We start from the raw sequence: 18,742 nt of genomic DNA, 5'->3' as shown, positions 1-18,742 counted from the left end.
GAGGTAGACTTCGTTACAATAAAGGGCATAAAATTAAAGCTAGTGAAAGTGCTCGTGCTAAGGAGGCCTATTTGGGCGAAAGTGACTTGTGCCAACCCAAAGACCTAACCTTGCATTGCACTGACCCCTGACCAAATATTGCACTTCCCTCCAAGACCTCGGCTACTGTTAATCAATATTCAACTAAAACCAACACTAAGATAAAGAATAAAGAGCAAGAATAATGCAGCAGTGGCAATCTGTTACACAGATTCGCACAGGTGGACGCACAGGTGGACGCAACACAGCAGGACAACATAGTCTAATCACCCGGTTACAGTAGTATAGTAGTAAAAGTAGTACTAGTAGTAATATTAGTAGTAGTATTAGTAGAAGCAGTATTAGTATTAGTATTGTTATTATTATTAGTAGTATTATTATTACTAGTAGTAGTAGTAGTAGTAGTAGCAGTAGTAGTAGTAGTAGTAGTAGTAGAAGTAGTATTAGTATTATTAGTACATGTTCTAATAATAAATAATAAAACACATATTATGCTAAAGTCTTGGCGTCTTTGTGAAAAGTACATTTCCAAAGTCAGATTAACCTCAATTCTCAGGCTTTGCTCGGAATCACTGGTGGTTGTGAGTGATAAGTAGGTTACTGTTGCTCTGAAACTGTCTCTCAAAATGCAGTGGGCTGAGTGTCATTGTGGTGCTTTAGGTGTGATTTCCAAATAACCCCCCTGTCCCCCCTCCTACCCCTGCCCGTCCCCTCTCACCTATGACATATATAAAAGGATAAAAGGTACACAGAGGTTCATATCTCCACTACAGGATCAGCACTGGCTCAAAAGATGGACAGGTCCTCCCTTGTGGTCCTCTGTGTTCTGCTCTCTTGCTCTGGTGAGATTGTGATTTTGTTTTTCTTGGGTCAATTTTACAATATTTTCACTGGTCCTGATTTGTTTCAGTGTGGATGGTTCAGGGCAAATGTGTGGCAATCGATGACCAACAAAACCAGAACAAGGCGGAAGTCTCTGAGACAAAGGTAATGAAAAATTTTGTTTACCCACTGTGGTTTTTCTAACGGCCACCTGTTGGGGCACAGATCTGAAGTCGCATCACTTGGATACAGGGCTGCCTCTAGCTTTACACAAGGGTTGGAATTGCCTACTCAAATGAAATCAAACCTACTTTATAAAACAAATACACATATTCCTCTATATTAGCCCACCTAAATTTTCAGTCTGTCTTTGTGTTGTCAAGATCCTAAGGAATAGACTTGATACTCAATACCAATTCAGATATCACAGTTATGTGATTTTCAAGATTATATCATAGTACTTTCTTTTATAATACAATAGTGTTATATCTATGCAATTACTTGGTCATCCAAGTAGGTTCAGTAGTAATCGATGGGCATTTCATTCACACGCTCGAGTTTTTATTATTAGTCTGTCTATACCACCAAAGCTCAAAATGCTCTGTCCCACCTTGTGAAGTTAACAGCTACCTTTTACTTTTGTTCAATAGAAATTGAATATTCCAGGGCTGAAATTATCCAAATGATTCTAGTGAAGGTGTATGGAGTTTAAAAGCACAGTGGAGCTTGTATTACCACATGACATAACAAGGTAGAACAGAGTGTTTTCTAGTTCAGAGAAGAACTCAGTCTAAATATGCAGGGCTTGTGTGTTAGACATGTGTAAATAAAATAAAATAAAACAAAACTCTGGGTGTGTTTATGATGAGGAAAGATTATAAGGTAGATCAGAAAATAGCATATGTTACCAACTTTTCCTAGAAATTCAGAAGTAACCATAGCAAATGTTTTTTAGCTCCCAGGAGTGTGCTGGGCTTGTAAATGGGCTTTGAACAACGTCAAAAAAATTATTGGGAACAATGCCACAGCTGAAGTAAGTTTACACAGCAGCATTGTACTCCATTACAGACTTTGAACTGAATGAACACACATGATCTTGCTGTTTACAGTCGATTAAGGCCAAACTGCTGGCTGTCTGTAAAAACATCGGTCTCCTCAAATCCTTGTGCCAGAAGTTTGTGAACAAGCACCTCGGGGTGCTCATCGAGGAACTGACCACCACCGATGATGTCCGGACCATCTGTGTCCGCACCAAGGCTTGCAAGTCGGTTTCAATCTACAAGAACTTTGCAATAACAATACAGTGATGGCAGTGATTAAATATTTGTTTCTCTCTAGGCCAAAGGAAGTGCTCTACTACAACAGCCCAGCAGAAATTTTCAGTGGTGATGACGTGGATGAGTAATATACCACAGTAAAATATTTCTATGTGGGGTATATGTGGATTTGTTTTTGTTACAATATGCATTCATTATCATCCAAAAAATAAATAAATAAAAGGCTGTACTAAGACTATACACTTCTTGTGGTATGATTTTTTGGTATTTACATGAGTCCCCTCGAAGCACACTGACCACGAGAACAAAGTTGTTGCTGATAATGTCTCACTTCTCAAACCACATCTTTGCGCAGGCCCTGTTTTGTTTCCTTTTAGAAAATATACATATTTTCACGATACAGTGTATATGAATGAGTATATATGAATGCGTGTATCCTTTGCAGTGATATCATGTATGTATTGTGTAATCTTCATCCGTTAACGTGGAGAGACACACTTTATGCACACAGTAGCAAATACTGTCAAGTTCAAATGTTCCTGTTCAACAAAAAAGGTGAAAGTGAGAAACTGAACTGTTGGGCAATACTGAGTGTGACTTCTTTAACAGCACAAATCAGCAAACTTTTATTCCATGCCAAGTTGAGACGATTATACATTTTACATACTTTAATATTTTTGATCCAAGACAGACTCAGTAAAATAAGACCACAAATATCACAACAGAAGTACATAACATTTCCACATGATTTCACATGGACACATAAATAGGTACACAGACATCACAGTAAGAAGTTTGGTTAAAAAAAACTACATCAAAACTGAAGAATTCTGGTAAAGACTTAAAAAAGAGGACTGAAAGCTACACTGTACAATGTAGTAACTCACATTAGTCTTAAGTTGTAGACAGTGTGGTCATGAGACACTTGGCGTTCCTGTCCACAAAGCGTCCCTGTGTGTCCCAGTGGTGTCTGAGGGCTTCTCTGTCTAGTTTGTTGAGCGAGAGAGAACAGAGCCTCATGTCCCGGACCAGATCTGTCAAACCGTCCAGACCAGTGCTGTCCCAGGGCCCGCTCACCTGACAGCCTGCGTACAACACACACCATTAGAAGTCCTGCTTATTAGGATGCCTGAAATGTTCCAAAGTATGACATTAAACAGCTCTACTTTACATTTATGCATCTACAGGTGGTTTTAGAGCTCAAAAATACCTAAGCAGGCAAAAAAAACAGGCATTCTGACTGTAAGCAGGATTGCCTCTGCACAGATCTGACCTGTAACTTGGCTTGGTTTAGTCTCCATGAAGATAGAAAGGTTCAGTATCATACTGTGAAACATTCCAGACAAAGCAATAACATTTGACGAAGCCTCCACCAGAAAAGTAACATGAATGAAAGAGTAAAAAAAAAAAAAAAAATAAATCATTTAAATATAAAGCTCCCTTTGATTGGACCAATTTTTAACTTCTGTCTCTTCATTTAAAAGTGCTCTGGTGCAATATTTACAAAACCTGTGTAATTGTTTTTGATCATCTTGTTGAATTTTGCTGTTCATCCTGTTTCATTTTGTGACTATATTTGAACTCTGTCATAGTTTTAGACTTGGACTTATTCAGTGTCTAAGAGTCGTGTGTGTGCGTGTGTGTGTGCGTGTGTATGGCGGTGTTGATTTAGTTGTTTTGTTTTTTCTGTTTTGTTTTTTTTTTCCTGAATTTATCAAGCCTACTGTCTGCGCTCCTGTATCTGTCTTCTTTTGTTGTGACTCTGAGAACCCCCTCAAAAATGAGATGGCAAGACATCTCAAGGGGCTTATCCTCCAAACAAATACATTTGATTTAAATATACATTTCAAACTCCAATATTACTTTATTTTTGAGTGACTATTTTTTAAAGGAAAAATAAATTCTACCAGTGCTGAACCTTTATAAAACTGTATCTCATCAGAATGTTAAAAATGCTGAATATTGGACAGGTGGTAAAAGTGAAATGAACTGATATCATATTTTCAAAATGTTCATGTCAGTTTTGTTGTGTTCTGATGACTTTTCTGTGGTAACAAGGTCCAATATTCTGTAATACATATCAGATAACATAAAATTATTACACTCAGTAAGTTACGTAGTATTTAGTTCTAATTAGTTCCCAGTCTTTCACCTTTATTCATTTGTAATAAAATAGAAGATGTTAAACTGCGTGAACTGGACAACAGTCACACATATGAATACACCTTATGTTACATTTCTCTGTAACTCGCACACTAATCGAGAACAGAGGTGATTTATTTTAAATGTTCTGACTCACCCTGCAGGTTAAGGTGGTTCAGTGAGCGCCCCGCCTCCTTCAAAGAAGCCAGGATGTGGTAGAGGCCAGCTGAGGTGATAGAGGGGTTTCCTGAGAGATTCAAGTTCACCAGAGATGGACACGAAACCAGGCACCTGACCAACACAAACACCAACACCAACACACAAACACACAACAATATAGGACATTACAACAACACAGTGGGCAACAGTTGCAAATAAAGTTCAGCTCAAGTCATGTTTGTTGACTGAAACTGTATGATAAAATGTACAAAACAAAAAAGAAAAATAGGAAATAAAACACATTTTGATATTATCCTAAAATCACGAATAAATAATATTAATAATAAAATGAATGAAAAAGTATAAAGTTGAATAAATGTTTATAGATTTTGTGGACATAATTAGAATAAGATTTTGTATACCAAACCTTGACTGATACTAAATAAAAAATTTTTCGTTCCCTAGTCATAACATTTTAAACTGTGGTACTAACCTAGCCAAAGAGACCACACTGTTGTCAGTCAGCCCATTTGATCCCAGGTGTAAATGAGTCAGAGGACACTCATTCTACAAAACCAAAAGAAGAAAGAGAGAGAGAAAGAGAGAGGAAGAGAAAGAGAGAGAAAGAGAGATTTAAAACCACATTTTTGCAGTTAACACAGACTTGAACATTTCCCCCTCAGACCTGGGACAGGAGTTTGGCAAGCTGCTCCAGAGCTGGGTGATCGGCTGGCCCACTGTGCACCGCCGATAGGTCCAGATAAGTGAGGCTGTGTAGAGGTACTGTCTTTAACACCAGCTCAAAGCCAGTGGAGCCCATTGCATTGTGGGAAAGGCAGAGAGACTTCAGATGGCCCATACCTGCAGGTAAAGAGAAGCAGTAATGGTAGCAATACTGTGATATACTAGTACATGCTCAATTATCAGTGAAAATATTCAAATGTACTGTGTAATATTGGTGAGTTAGTTACGGGGTGCAGCACGATTAGTGTTGTCACGATACAAAAATTTCAAACTTGATATCAGTACTAAGGATTTGACTTGATACTCAATGCCAATAATAACTTTAAGACAATAGAACATGATTGTCAACATTAAATAATAGTACTTTCTTTAAATTACCATGTGGCCTTATATCTATGTAATCCAGGGGTCACCAAACTAAGGCCCGCGGGCTGACTCCGGTCGTCTATGTGTCTTTGTTCGGCCCCCCACCACCACTTGAACTGGCCCTGTGTGGCAATCTTCAAAAGTTGTCATGGCCTTTTTTTCTTTTTTTTTTTTAAACTTTTTGGCAAATAATAACATGTCTGCATCTTGTCTTTTGTTGATTTTTTCAATAAAAAAATTCTATTTATATGAAGTATTTATATTTAAATAATATGACATATTTACATTTGCCACCAAATTTTCGTCACTTGACAAACTCGAGATCAAACAGTGGCAGTCAACGTTAAAGAGAGCAAAATGACTAGTGTTAAAGTACGAAAAGTTGACAGAGAGCGCCGAGTTTTCAAAGAACAGTGGAAGACTGGTTATTTTTTTGTTCAGTGTAAGGACCGTGCAGTTTGTCTGATATGTAAAGAAAGTGGGGCGGTTTTCAAAGAATACAATCTGCGTCGCCAGGGTCAAGCAATTCTGTTAAATGGCCGACCAGACCCCGGACCCCATCACAGTCAAGAGTGATAATGTGACCCTCAGAGAAAAAAGTTTGGTGACCCCTGGTGTAATCCCTGTTGTACAAGTATATTCCAAAGTGGTCCATGGGTGTACACTAGTACTAATATATGTGTGTCTAGTTTTTAGTATCTAATTTTCAATACATTTAACGACTCTAACCTAAAAAAGTGTGCTGTAAATAAAATGGCGATGCATGTATTAAACTTAAAAAGATTCAGTTTACTGTGTACTAGGGATGTAACGATATCCAAATCTCTCACTACGATATTATCACGATATGCATCTCGCGGTACGATATTTATTGCGATATTTTGGAGAGGCTGATATAATTGTACATAGGACACTTTTTTGCTTTTAAAATACCCTGACAAGATTTTGGTGTGTGTTATTACCGTCATAATCCCAAGAATTCCAGTAAAAAAACATAATTATGTTGTCTGCGTTGAAATGAATCATGGGATATGTAGTTCCTGATGTTTATTAGCTCTTGCTACTATAAAAAAATGCAGTTAAGCAAAGGAATGTGTGATTCGATATATTGTGACACCCCGCGGTATTACTGTGAGACTTTTGACAATACGATATCACGATATTTCGGTTACTGTATACACACCTAGGAGGATTTAAACTTATGCAAATATGTTCTGAAATGCATGTCATTCTTGTGTTAGTTTAGCCGTTTCTTTTTCATAGGTCTAACTATAGGCTTAATAAGACCCAACAGAAATATTCTGAATAGCCATTTAAGCCATTTTACCACAATCAGCAACGATTATAATGCGCAAAGGGTCAGTCTCAGCCCCCTTGGTTTACAGCACCACTTAAAAAGGAGACTGTTCATGTCGTTTTACCTGCAAGCGCTTGGGCCAGCATGAGCCGGTGCTGCTGCAGAAAGCGTGCAGTCAGACCACACGCCTGCAGGGACAGTCTGACCAGCAGAGGGCAGCAGCTCAGCAGGCAGGACAGAGGCTCGGATACGCCGTCGCCCAGAATGTTAAAACTCAGGTCAAGCTCCTCAAGGCACTGTAACACAAGGAGAAAAAAGAGAAGTGTCATATTGCTTTGTTTCAGACAATAACATTCTCTAAACCAACTGATACTTTGCAACTGAAGTTCTCAACTTTCGCTGCAGGTGTGAAACTAACTGGAGGTACTGCTCTGTCTGGGGCTCTGTTACTCGATTTGGACTTTAATATGAGCTTAGTTTTAAAACAATCTGACCGTAAAGAACTGACCACTCACAGAACTTACAGTCACAAGATCGCTAGCATTCCCCAATAGTTTTACTCACACTCACCATTTTTGATGAAAATCAAACACCTAAACCGGATCATGAACCCTTGTATTGATCATAGGCTAGTGTAAATGTGCTGTTTAAATGCAATTTGTGGGGTTTTTTTTTTTTGTTTTTTTTTTTGAGTTCTCAGATTAACTTTTGCTTATTGTGTCACCATTCTACCAATAGATCGATGTAGAAATCCCCCCAGGGGAGGTTGCTGTAAAGTTTCAATATTTGACACAGACGGGGGCTGCTGAAATTAATATTGTATTCTTTGTGTTCTTGGGTTTAGTCAATTGAAATGATCAGGTGACGCAAGTTAAAACCACAAATAAAAAAGTGTCAGAGAATTACGTGCATTCAGTTTGTCACAAGAAACGGTGTGGCTACTTCTCAGAAAAATCATGTTGGTTTCACACATGCTAAATGGTGATGACATGTGGGTGCTAAAAGTTTATATACATATATTTTTGTTTAGTTTTTTATGATCATATGAATATATAACTGTGTGAATGGTATTTGTATTTTAACAAATTCCCTTTTACATGAATTTCTGAAATTTTAGGGAGCCTATTACCATCTGGTAGGGGGACTTGCCTATGAAAACTGTCCTTTTGGTTAATTCAGGTCCATTTACATTATTGTAAAGTTTAATATTGTACACTGTCTCACTGAAAATTAAAGTGTGTTTACAATCATACTTGGGAAATTGACAGTTCATTTGTATTTACTGGATACTATAAATATAAATGTGAACTTTAGTCATGTTGAAATCATTTGGTAGCACCTCACTTCACACAAAAACACTGGCTATGTGTACATGCACACCGCAAATCTGATCATTTCTGGAGTTATCAGATTATCAAAATGTCGTCAATTACAGTTTTTTATTCAATCACCTTCATTAGAATCATTTGGATAATTTTAGACCTGAAATTTCCAATCTCTACTAAAAAAAAAAAAAAAAGTAAAATATAGCTGTTAACTTGAAAACTACAAAAAGTCATGACATGTCAAGTTGGAAAAGAGCATTTTGAGCTTTGGAGATGTAGCTAGACCAATAATGCAGGATTACTCATGAATGAAACAAAACACAACTCTAGGTATGTTTTTGACTACGTAAAAACATTCTCACAAGAATTAAATATCAAAAGGTCCATGTGGCGTAATATAGGACCATTAATTGTGTCATAAAGTTGTAAAAATGAATGTGTGTGAGTATGTGCTTATTTACAGGAAAAGCAGGATGACTGTGGCCCTTCAGAGCGGCGACGGCCTTCTCCAGCCCCGCCCCCGTGATGTGATTGGCTGACACGTCCAGCAGCCGCAGTCGGGGCATGGTGACGGCGGTGGCCACGAGCTCGGGCAGTAGGTCGTCGTGGAGACAGTTCCCCGAGAGGCGGAGCTCGGTGAGGCTGGTCTGCAGTTTGAGCGCCCGCAGGAGGGGGGTGAGAGAGGAGGGCGCCAAGCTCAGACTGCACACTGACACACAGGAGCCCCCGTCCTGCACTTCACACAGCCGGCTCACGCGGCGGTTCTCCTCTGCTCCACAGAACACAAACATTAAAGGTGCGCTGTGTAACTTTTCGGTTGGGGGTCTGTCCCCTGCTTACCTGAATGTTCCATGGCGTGACATTAAACACCTCTATTTTACATTTATTCAATTACAAGTGGGTTTGAGCGGGGTTGCCTTTGCACAGATCTATCTTGTAACTTGGCTTGGTTTGGTCTCCATGAAGATAGAAAGTTTTAATGAACTAAACACTAAATCCACTTTTTTTTTGCTACCAATTGTATATATGGTGTTTTAATCGCATCTACTGTTCCTATTCTATTTTATTTTGGGCAACTTCAGTTTAAACTAGTTAATTTGCAGCTTTTAGGACAAAACGCCTAAATTTAAGTTTGTGTTGCCTTCAGTGACCTCTGAGTCCCAGTAGTTGGTGACATCACAGAAGACTGCCCTGATTACAGTCACGTGTTTTGGATGTGTGGATATGCTGCTTGTTATACCCCACCCCTTTTCACCCTTCAGGTCCTGCCCAGTTTTATCTGAAATGTGGTTGAGGTTGCAGAGTGTTTAGCCCCACTTTAGCATTTCAGTTTTCAACAATAAAAAACATTAATATTTAGGTTAACTGAATATAAAACAGAAGTATGTCCCTTTGTTACTGTATATCATATTATATGGTTGCTAAGATGGTTGTATTAAAAACTCATTTTGTTTGTTATATTTGAGACATTTATAGCCATTTTTGAAAGTTTTTTTCAGACAGGTTTGAGCCCAATTTTGCTTACTCCTTATATAGTCTTGACTTGGTTTGCTCCTATTCTATTGCTCATCCTTCTAATCTAATTTTGATATGGTCTACAACAAGTATGAGTCACCTTAAGTCATTCTCAAAAAGGAAGTGAGTAGAGCTATGTTTATGTTATGTTTTCAGTGTTGTTTTCTTGTTCTTACCCACTGCCAGACTCTGACAAGCCTTTTTATATCGCTCTGGTAGGGAAGGTAGATCCCACGAGCAAACCTCAGCCAGGACCTGAAAAAGACACACATTAATCATTTGTACTTAGTATTAACACAGTCGTCTTCATCATGCCGACCTCTTCGTTTGTGTGTAGCACGGCGAGCAGTGGGTCCTGTGGTGAGAGGAGAGCGCCCTCTTTCTGCAGCTGGAGGCGAGGCAGCAGGCCACACTTCTGGTAGAACCTCTGGGCTGCTTGTTCACATAGCCACGCCACAGTGCACGAGTCCGCCTCACTGCCACAGACACACGAGGTACAATGGTTAAAGGGGATGCAGTGTAATGTCATTTTTTTTCTGTAAAACTCACATTTACACACAATTATTTTGATTTAGGAAACGCTGATAGTAACGAAACTGTTTTAAAGTTGTCATTGTAGTCATCTTAAAAACACAATAAAAATTATATATACACGGGTAGATGTCAAAGTTGTCAACTTTTCTTGTAATAACTTTTTTCGTAATAAAACAAATCATCTTCAAATCATTCACATCTGTTTAAAAAGAATGGATGACCCCCCAAAGTTAATTTTGAAGGCAACCCCTTTTTTGTAAAACCTGAACCCTATTGAGTTCATAAAATATCATACAGTTCCAATTTTTGACTAACCTTTGTGGCACAGGGATAAGGAAGACATCCTCCTGAACTCTGACCCTCATTCGGATTGGTGGAGGCAGAGTGTGGTTTTGAGGCTATAACATATATGAAAAATTAACATGATTTTGAACATGGTATAAAAGGTCATTCATACAGATCCATACACAGTGCCTGGCCTGCAGCGGTCTTGCCTCACCTGTGAGTACATGTGTGGAGGAGGAGGAGGAAGGGGAGGAGTCAGGGCCCTCACGTCCTCTTCATCAGTGATGTTGGGGCTGGGACAGCGGCTGACCTCTCTGCGCCCCAGTCTCACCATTCCAGGGATCTGTGTCATCTTCACCTGCTGCGGCTTCACAGAGCTGCTCTTTTTCACAGAGACACCCCTGCTGGAGGAGGGCAGAACTGCACACCCACACAAAATGGATTATAACATTGACTGATGCTCATTGGTTATACAAACACATGTTGATAACTGATGCTATGTCAATGTGAAATGACGAAATTTCAAGCACAAGTAAATAATAATACAGTGGATTTACAACACTCAAACCCGTACCACATTCATACTAGGCAATGTGGTTGTCTTGCCCAAGGATAGAATGAACAGTATGCACAAGATCCACTCTAGAAAAGACTGACTGAAGTGAAATTAAATGTAAAAAATCTTTCAGTACAAGTTTTCTTTTTATTACAATATACCTTGTCCAGAATACTCCAGTAAATAGGTAAACTGTGAGTATAAATATAGTGAACTCTCACAGGATGTGTTCTTACCTCTGCTTGTGTGCTCTGAATGTGTGTGTCTGATTTGGCTTCTGCCCGTCGACACACTGCTCTCTGCTCTTGACCCGCTCTGTTCCACCTGAAGCCTCCTCTTCTTCTTGGGTTGAATATCTCCCATGTCATCCTCCAGCCAGTCATCAGCTACATACTCCTCCTCGGGCACAAGAGCGGACCTGTTGCTGGTAGATGGGGCTGGGGCGCTGGAGAACTGTGATGAACTGTGCAGACGAGACTTGGCGCTTCCCAGGCTCCGGATGGCGCTGTGGTACTCCTCTCGCTCAAACACAGAAGGGGCGGGAGTGTCTCTTATGCTGTCCTGAGTGGAGTTTAATGTTGAGCTGAGATCATTTTTGTTGGGAGCTTCTCTCTGACTGGAGGGTGCTGGGATCCCATTGTGTCTGGGCCGCACAGGGCGCAGAGGGCTCACAGGAGCATCTGTGTCACTGTCATCTGAAGAGCTGCTGTTAGTCTAAAAAGACACAGAAACAGATTTGGGGCATTACGTATTGTATTGTCAGATACCAGTTTAAAATGTTTTGGATATAAAGGATATTTTAGGTTAATTTTAAGTGATGCATTTTACAGAGCAGTGGTTCCCAACCTTTTTCTGAGCTATAATTTACCAGTGACAGTGGAGACCTAAACCCCCCCTCACATTTATGTAGCACTTTTCTACAAGGCATTAAAACAGCTTTAGGAACCACACTCCTATTCATACATTCACCAGTATAAGTAATACAGACACTTTAAGCGAGGGAGGGTTAAGTGTCTTGCCCAAGGACACAACAGCAGTATTCAACAGTGGGAGCTGGAATCGCACCGCAATTCTGTGTGCCAGGGGGATCACTCTACCAATGATACTGTATTAATATCAAGATCAGAATTTGAACCTCCAACCTTCAGATGAGTGGTACTCAAGTACCAATGGAGCTACTGTCTCTCACCGTAACAACAGATGCAATGGACAAGGCAAGGACATGTTTAAGTGCTTTATTTTTAATACTACCAGGTCCCTCTCACACAATTTAAGACTTCTTAATCTTAAAATGGTTCTTTTTGCCAAAATGCAGATTATTACCCCGTAGAAAAGCAGAGCATCTGTCCCTCTGGCCCGGTGCCTGTGCTGTCTCTGCTGTGAGCTGTTGCTGCGTGCTGGTTTGGTGAGTGCTGGCGTGCTGGCTGCTGAGTGTCCCTGTGAGGCCCTGCTGCCAGGGATCTGGTCCTGACTGGAAGAGGTGAGGGGCTCAGAGTTCTCTGCGTCAAACAGCTGGCTATCCTTTAAGGCATCCAGAGGCTTGGCAGGAACAGAGGCAGGAGTCACTGCGGCACACAGTAACAGGAATATTTGGATTAAACTCAGTAAAGTCTGAGTATACATGCACGTGATCTTCTGCATAAACTTGTTTAAATCTTATTGTTTTGAAATCACAAATAATCAGGATGTCATGTTTTCATTTTTACTGAGCAGATGGCTCTTGATCTTTTTTTTTGTGATCAACTCTTATTCTTTTGTAATTACCAGATTTTTTTTTTTTTTAAAACAGTAAATTGTACAGTAGATACATGTTTTTATAGATATCCCGATGAGCATCTTTCAGTGATGGGCATAGGTTCAAAAGACAAACATGCTATATATTGTGCTATCTCTTCTTTTAATTCTATCTCTTACCTAATCCTGCCAGTGCTTTCCTCAGTAGTCTCTCTGTAACAGCACACTCATGCTTGGTTTCTCTGTCCAGCTCCCTGCTGTATGTCCTTTGCCACTTACAAAAGGTGTCCATGGCTGACTCTCCCTTTGAAGATAAAAATTTCATTCATAATGTTATGCCCATTTTCATGCCATTGTTCTTCAAAACAGTTACCTTTGAGTTGCATAAAGTCACAGATGCTCCTCTTTCTATTAAGAGCCGAGCCACAGCCAAGTTTCCACAAGCCAGAGCATCATGTAGAGGAGTGACCCCCTCACACAGAGGTCCCCCGGGGTCATTAATGTAGGCCCCGCGATCTAACAGCACTGCTACTACGTCTGCCAAATACAGTTTAGGTGAGCAAAAATTTATATTACTAGAAATGTGTTTTGTGATCAGAATTTATTTTACCGTAGTGTCCATGGTTAGAGGCTTCGTGCAGGGGAGTCCAGCCACAGTAGTCTCTGGGATTCACTGGATGACCCTGGTCATACACAAGTGATGTGTGAGAATGTAGTATGTTAGTAGAGTGTCTGAATTTTTTTATTATTATCAAATAATATTGTAATTTGGACTCATTAATTGCATACTTATGCATATTTCTCATTAATTAAGTGATTTTGTTTTAAAAGCACAGGTTTTCAAGTATTTTGGGGTATCTCACCTGATCAATAAGGTACTGGACCTGCTTCAGGTTTCCATCTATACAGGCTCTATGAAGAGAGGTCTCACCCTTCTCATTGCGCTTGTTCCACTAAAGCAGAAAATGAATTACACTTTAAGACACTGAGGTTGTCAAAAGTGAAAGCAAAATATGAACTTACTCGTCCACTCTTCCTTTTTCCTGTCACCATCTTGTCATACCCTTCCAGATCATCATCTATAAAATGTCAAAGGAAGAGGCATAAGTATCCACTTAGGCCCATGCCTCTACAGCACAGAGTAATGAGTACCTGAGTCAGAGAGGATGACGTCACTGTCCTCCAGAGGCTCACTATTGTCCATGTCCTCCTCTTCATCCTCCTCTCCCTCACTATCGTGTGGGTTCCAGCCCTCTGCAGCACACAGCTCCTGCAGATGGGCCTCGGTGTCCGCACATTTGGCAGAGCCGTTTCGTCGCTGATATGAAAGCCAGCGCCTCAACACACGTTTCTGTGGAAAGAATATATTAGTGTTAAGAAAATATTCAGTTTTAAATTACAACTGTGTTACTCAGTGCCTAATTATGGGTGAATTTAGGAAATAAATTATGTCAAAAGCTCAGAACTGTTTGACTTGGTGGGGTTTTCTTTTTGCCAGGAGGCAGTTCTCTAATAGTCATATAATCATGAAATCCAAATCCTGAAGAAAAGCATAGCTGTTATTATTTCAGATATAAGCTCACATCTTATCCTACCTGTATCCTGGCATGTCCTGTCTTCTGAGCACACTCCAGTGCTTTACTGAAACTGTGGTCTACGTCATTGAAGTCACAGCCACCCTCCTCCTGAACTGCTGCAATGTTCTGCCATGTACTGCATTCCTGCAATGAGGAAAAGTAAAATAGTTAATGTTGTTATAATATATCACAAAACATTTCAGATGCAAGGGTGTTTGTTTACATTTCACACTGTACATGAAAGGATATTGGAAAAAGACTTTTATCAGTATACTAACAGAGTACCTCTGAGGCGCTGCCTGCTCTCAGCATGAGCTCCTGTCTGTAGTGCTCCACTGCTTTGCTGTACTGTTTTAGATCTGTGTAGGTCGCAGCCAGTGAAACATGGATCACAGCCAGCTCTCGAGAAGCCTTCCCCATTGCCTCTGCACCAGTCAACTAAAAATGTTTGACAAAACTGTATCAATCAAAGCAGGTCAAACAAAAAGTGATGCTAAAATATTATTTAGAGCATATTTATGTTTTTACTTGGGCCTGATAAGCATCCAAGGCTTTACTGTAGCAGCCCACTTTACAGTAGAGATCTCCCAACTGCTCTGTCAGTTCCACAGCCTGATGTGGGCTGAGTCGTCTGCCCTGGTCTTCTCCTAATTCCTCCTCCAGTTTACACCCTTTGTCCGCTGGAAAACAATGACTTAGCTACACAGAAATGCAAAAAACAGTAATAAATAATAGACAGTTAATAAAGTACCATATTTGAATGCTTTCTTCACTGCCTGTTTGTCTGTTTGCTGCTGGGATCCCAGCTGCAAAGCTTTCTTTAAAGAGCGTCTGGCAGCCACAAAATCCCCTAGAGACAGCTGCACCTGTAATGAAATAACAAATATAGACATGTGAAAAATGCAGATATATTTGACTTTAATTAACAAAGGTCAGCTCAAACCTTGCCAATGCAGTGAAAACACTCGCTTTCACTAAGCTTCTCTTTTATTTTCCTGGCACATTCCTTGGCTTGTTCTAAGCAGCGCACTGCATTTGAGGCTTGTCCATTGCGGAAGTAAATATTTCCCAGGTTAAAATTGGCCCGATAGAGATCTTCAAGGAGTTGGCTCTTCCTAGATATCAAGACAAAACAAATATCAAATAAGATAGATGCAAATGGGGAAATCTCAGTCAACTGTGTGCCACATTAGTATAATAAGATGAATTCAGTATGCCAAGAGAGTTTCTTACTCTGCAATGAACACACTGCGCCTTATAAATTCACTGCAGCGTTTGGGCTCTCCCAGATTATCACAAACCAGACCAAGATTCAGGAAGAGACGTGCTTTCATCTCACAAAGCTCCCGCTCTGGCACCATCCCTGTACAATAAATGGATGCCAGTGAGAGCTATATTAAACTATAATGCTATAGAAAGCATAGTTAAGCATTAGAAAATACACAGACCTTCAAGGCGGTCATTAACAATGGCAAGACTCTTCTTAAAAGCATCCTCAGCTTGTTCCAAACTGCTTCTTGATTGGTCAGACTCAAAACGGAATAAATAAGTGCGGCCAATTGTAGCAAGAGCTCTTTGTTCTTCTGCATGATCTGAGACAGAACGGGCCAGATCCAAGTGACGCCTCTGATACTGAAAGGAAAAATATTCTTTATAGGAGCTGATTCTTCTGAGTAATAACATTACTTAAACCAAACAAAACTAAAACTATGACTTACCCTTAGAGCAGCGTCAATATTTCCCAATTCAGCGTAGCATTCTCCTATTTTCCGATTAGCGACAGCTCGACCTATCACATCATTGAGCACCTCAGATAGGGACAGCTCCTGTTGGTGCTCCTGAATGGCAGCCTCATAATCACCTATGACATAAAAACATAAAAATGCAAGTGATCAAAAAAACAAAACAAAAAAAACAAAAAAAAACTTGCAGCTGCAGAGTTTGGAGTGCAGTGTTTGGGGATCAGGAATGCAAAAGGAATTTGATAAGAAGCATGGATTATAATAGGATAAAGGTTTCAAAACTGCTAATTGAATCAGCAGCAAAACCACGTTAACCGTTAAGTGTCAATAGCATTAAAATATATTTTATCCATGACATAGCTATACAAGCCATTTTCAACAGATGTTTACACATCACACACTCATGACAAGATCATGCAGTTTAAATGAATGTATTCTCAATAGTTACTTAAACTCACAGCTCTTACCACTTTTAGACAGCAGTTCTCCCAGCTGATTGCAGATACTTGCTTCCTCTCTCAGGTTGTTATTGTTCTGGGCCTTGCTCTTTGCTTTTTGTAGCTCTGTAGCAAATAAGTGTCTGATGAATATAGCCTTGAAATAGGAAATCAAATAGCAAATCATAACATGACAAGGTACTTACGCTTGATTTCTCTGGCAAAACTCATCTTCAAGATTCTGAGTGAAAGGAGAGACTGTGTCTTCTGCCAGCGCAGAGCGCGCCTCTAGCTTGTCTGCTAACGGACAGCGTTATCGACATCGCCAACATATGCCGTTTATATCAACAATCCCGCCTGTTGCCATTAATATCATTCATGTCAGTTAAATGTCTGATCGGACATTTGAGTCTCTACAATTTTGATTGTAGTTTGTGGCACAATCGCTCCAAAAGGACAACTCAACTTCACAAAACCGCGCCAGTACGGCAGAAACCAATGGCTGCTGTATGTAATAATTTCCCCTATGTTTAGTCTTTTAGGCACATGCATTACCAATACCTGTTAAATGTATACAAATGTACCCAGGCAAAATCCAAAGCAAATTATGTCGTCATATTTTGCTGCTTCGACTTTTACTTGTTTCACCCCAAATTACTTCGGTAAAACATTAGTAATGCCTGACAGTCAAATAATAGAGATAACTTTGATTCCTGTAGCCGCCCAAGATCCGCCCATTTTGTAAGTGCATGGTGTGGATCTATGATACAGTCCTATGATCTATGGATTGAGTGTCTTTTTTATTAGTTATTATTCTTTTATTGTCTTTTCCGACGTGGAGTATGAACATTAAAATGACTTAGAATTAATGTTATGTACTACGTAGCATTTGGAGCACTGTTGTGCTTAGAAATAGCACCCTCATGTGATCAAAACAACTAGGGATCCACCTGAGGAGAGCTTGGCCGATTTCAGCAAATTCTCCTGTAAAGCCCAAACATGAAAAATATCCAATTATTTTCTATTGTTGTCTCATGTAAAAAAAAAATGAACTTGTCTTTTTTGTTTTGTTGGCTCATTTTGTTATTTATATTTTTAAAACCTTTTTAAGCTATGCATTTATTGTATTTAAGGTGACAACTGCTGGATGTGGAGCTGGATTGTGGTCAAAAAGGTTAAATAAGGTAATGTATGCCATACAATAAATTATGCAAAGCAATAACATCTCCAAGGAGACAAGTATATGGCAGACAACACTCTGGAAAAGTTGCATAGTGCATTTTGAAGTGAAATAACTGAAGTAAAAGCTGTAACAGACATTGCTTTCACATTTCTGACTGGTTTGACATTTGTGTCACTGACCTAACCTAAATTGATGCCTTATAATCCAACTCTTTAGCCCAAAATAACAAGGCAGGCACATGCCGCTGTGATGTCAGCAGGCGAAGATGACCTATTACGGTTCATTCAGGCCAAATAAGCATAAAACACTTCACTTTTACTCATGACACAACATACAACATGTGACATACTATGATTCTACTTCTCTACAGTTCAAATAGCCTAGGAGGATGATATTACTAAAATAAAATTAATTAATTAAAAGTTTAATTTTTAATTCTGTAATTACTATTCATTCACATTTCCTCTTTATCAGTCAATATATACTGAATAATTAAAGGTGCACTATGTAACTATTGATGTCACTGCTTTAACCTGAATGTTCCACAGTATGGCATTATACATCTCAAATGTATTTATTTAATTTATTCAGTCTTTTTTTCTGAACAAATATGTTAAAAAACATACATTCTTGCCTAGATCCACCTCTCTACAGATCTGACCTGTAACATGTCCAGGTCACTTTCTTGTCTACACGGAGAAAGAAATGTTTATTTCCATACTGTGTAACATTCCTGACAGCAATAACAATGATAATCTTCATGTGCCTAATGTATGCGTGCATTTCTCTTCTAGGCTATGATTTAGAATACTTTTTGGGGTTAATTCTGCTTTTATTTGGTTGCAATATTATCGTATATTTACTCCCAACAATACATCGCACTTCAAAATGTGTTAATGTGACAGGCCTACAGCTTGAACATTTTCTAAACAATAGCTACACATCATGCACCCAGAAAGTTTTATGCATGCAATGATCCAAATGTACCTTTCACTGAATAATGAGCAC

General features: G+C 39.4%; 2 protein-coding genes across 2 annotated transcripts; one reads left to right on the top strand and one right to left on the bottom strand.

Moving 5' to 3' along the window:
• Window positions 1-752: 752 nt before the first annotated feature.
• Window positions 753-2,378, top strand: nkl.4 (NK-lysin tandem duplicate 4). The gene is made up of 5 exons (XM_020919797.2): window positions 753-881; window positions 950-1,026; window positions 1,817-1,894; window positions 1,971-2,125; window positions 2,200-2,378. The coding sequence occupies exons 1-5, from the start codon at window positions 833-835 to the stop codon at window positions 2,264-2,266; spliced, it is 426 nt and encodes a 141-aa protein (XP_020775456.2). The 5' UTR covers window positions 753-832; the 3' UTR covers window positions 2,267-2,378.
• A 342-nt stretch (window positions 2,379-2,720) lies between these two features.
• Window positions 2,721-17,074, bottom strand: tonsl (tonsoku-like, DNA repair protein). Its single transcript, XM_055160632.1, has 28 exons — window positions 16,758-17,074; window positions 16,582-16,677; window positions 16,091-16,233; window positions 15,821-16,004; window positions 15,606-15,735; window positions 15,316-15,487; window positions 15,124-15,238; window positions 14,901-15,052; window positions 14,658-14,810; window positions 14,391-14,516; window positions 13,948-14,146; window positions 13,819-13,874; window positions 13,659-13,748; window positions 13,406-13,478; window positions 13,169-13,332; window positions 12,976-13,099; window positions 12,385-12,626; window positions 11,298-11,775; window positions 10,720-10,925; window positions 10,536-10,618; window positions 10,006-10,162; window positions 9,863-9,941; window positions 8,633-8,940; window positions 6,971-7,142; window positions 5,125-5,300; window positions 4,933-5,006; window positions 4,438-4,571; window positions 2,721-3,223 (listed from the first exon to the last, which is right to left on the bottom strand). Exons 1-28 carry the CDS (start codon window positions 16,780-16,782, stop codon window positions 3,033-3,035), a joined length of 4,302 nt encoding a protein of 1,433 aa, XP_055016607.1. The 5' UTR covers window positions 16,783-17,074; the 3' UTR covers window positions 2,721-3,032.
• Window positions 17,075-18,742: the final 1,668 nt, after the last annotated feature.

This window comes from Boleophthalmus pectinirostris, unplaced genomic scaffold (genome assembly GCF_026225935.1).
Source record: "Boleophthalmus pectinirostris isolate CB_2022bp ecotype Guang Dong unplaced genomic scaffold, ASM2622593v1 HiC_scaffold_10, whole genome shotgun sequence".
NCBI lineage: Eukaryota > Metazoa > Chordata > Actinopteri > Gobiiformes > Gobiidae > Boleophthalmus > Boleophthalmus pectinirostris.
Note: the sequence above shows the minus strand (reverse complement) of the source record. Positions and strands in the feature narration are given on the sequence as shown.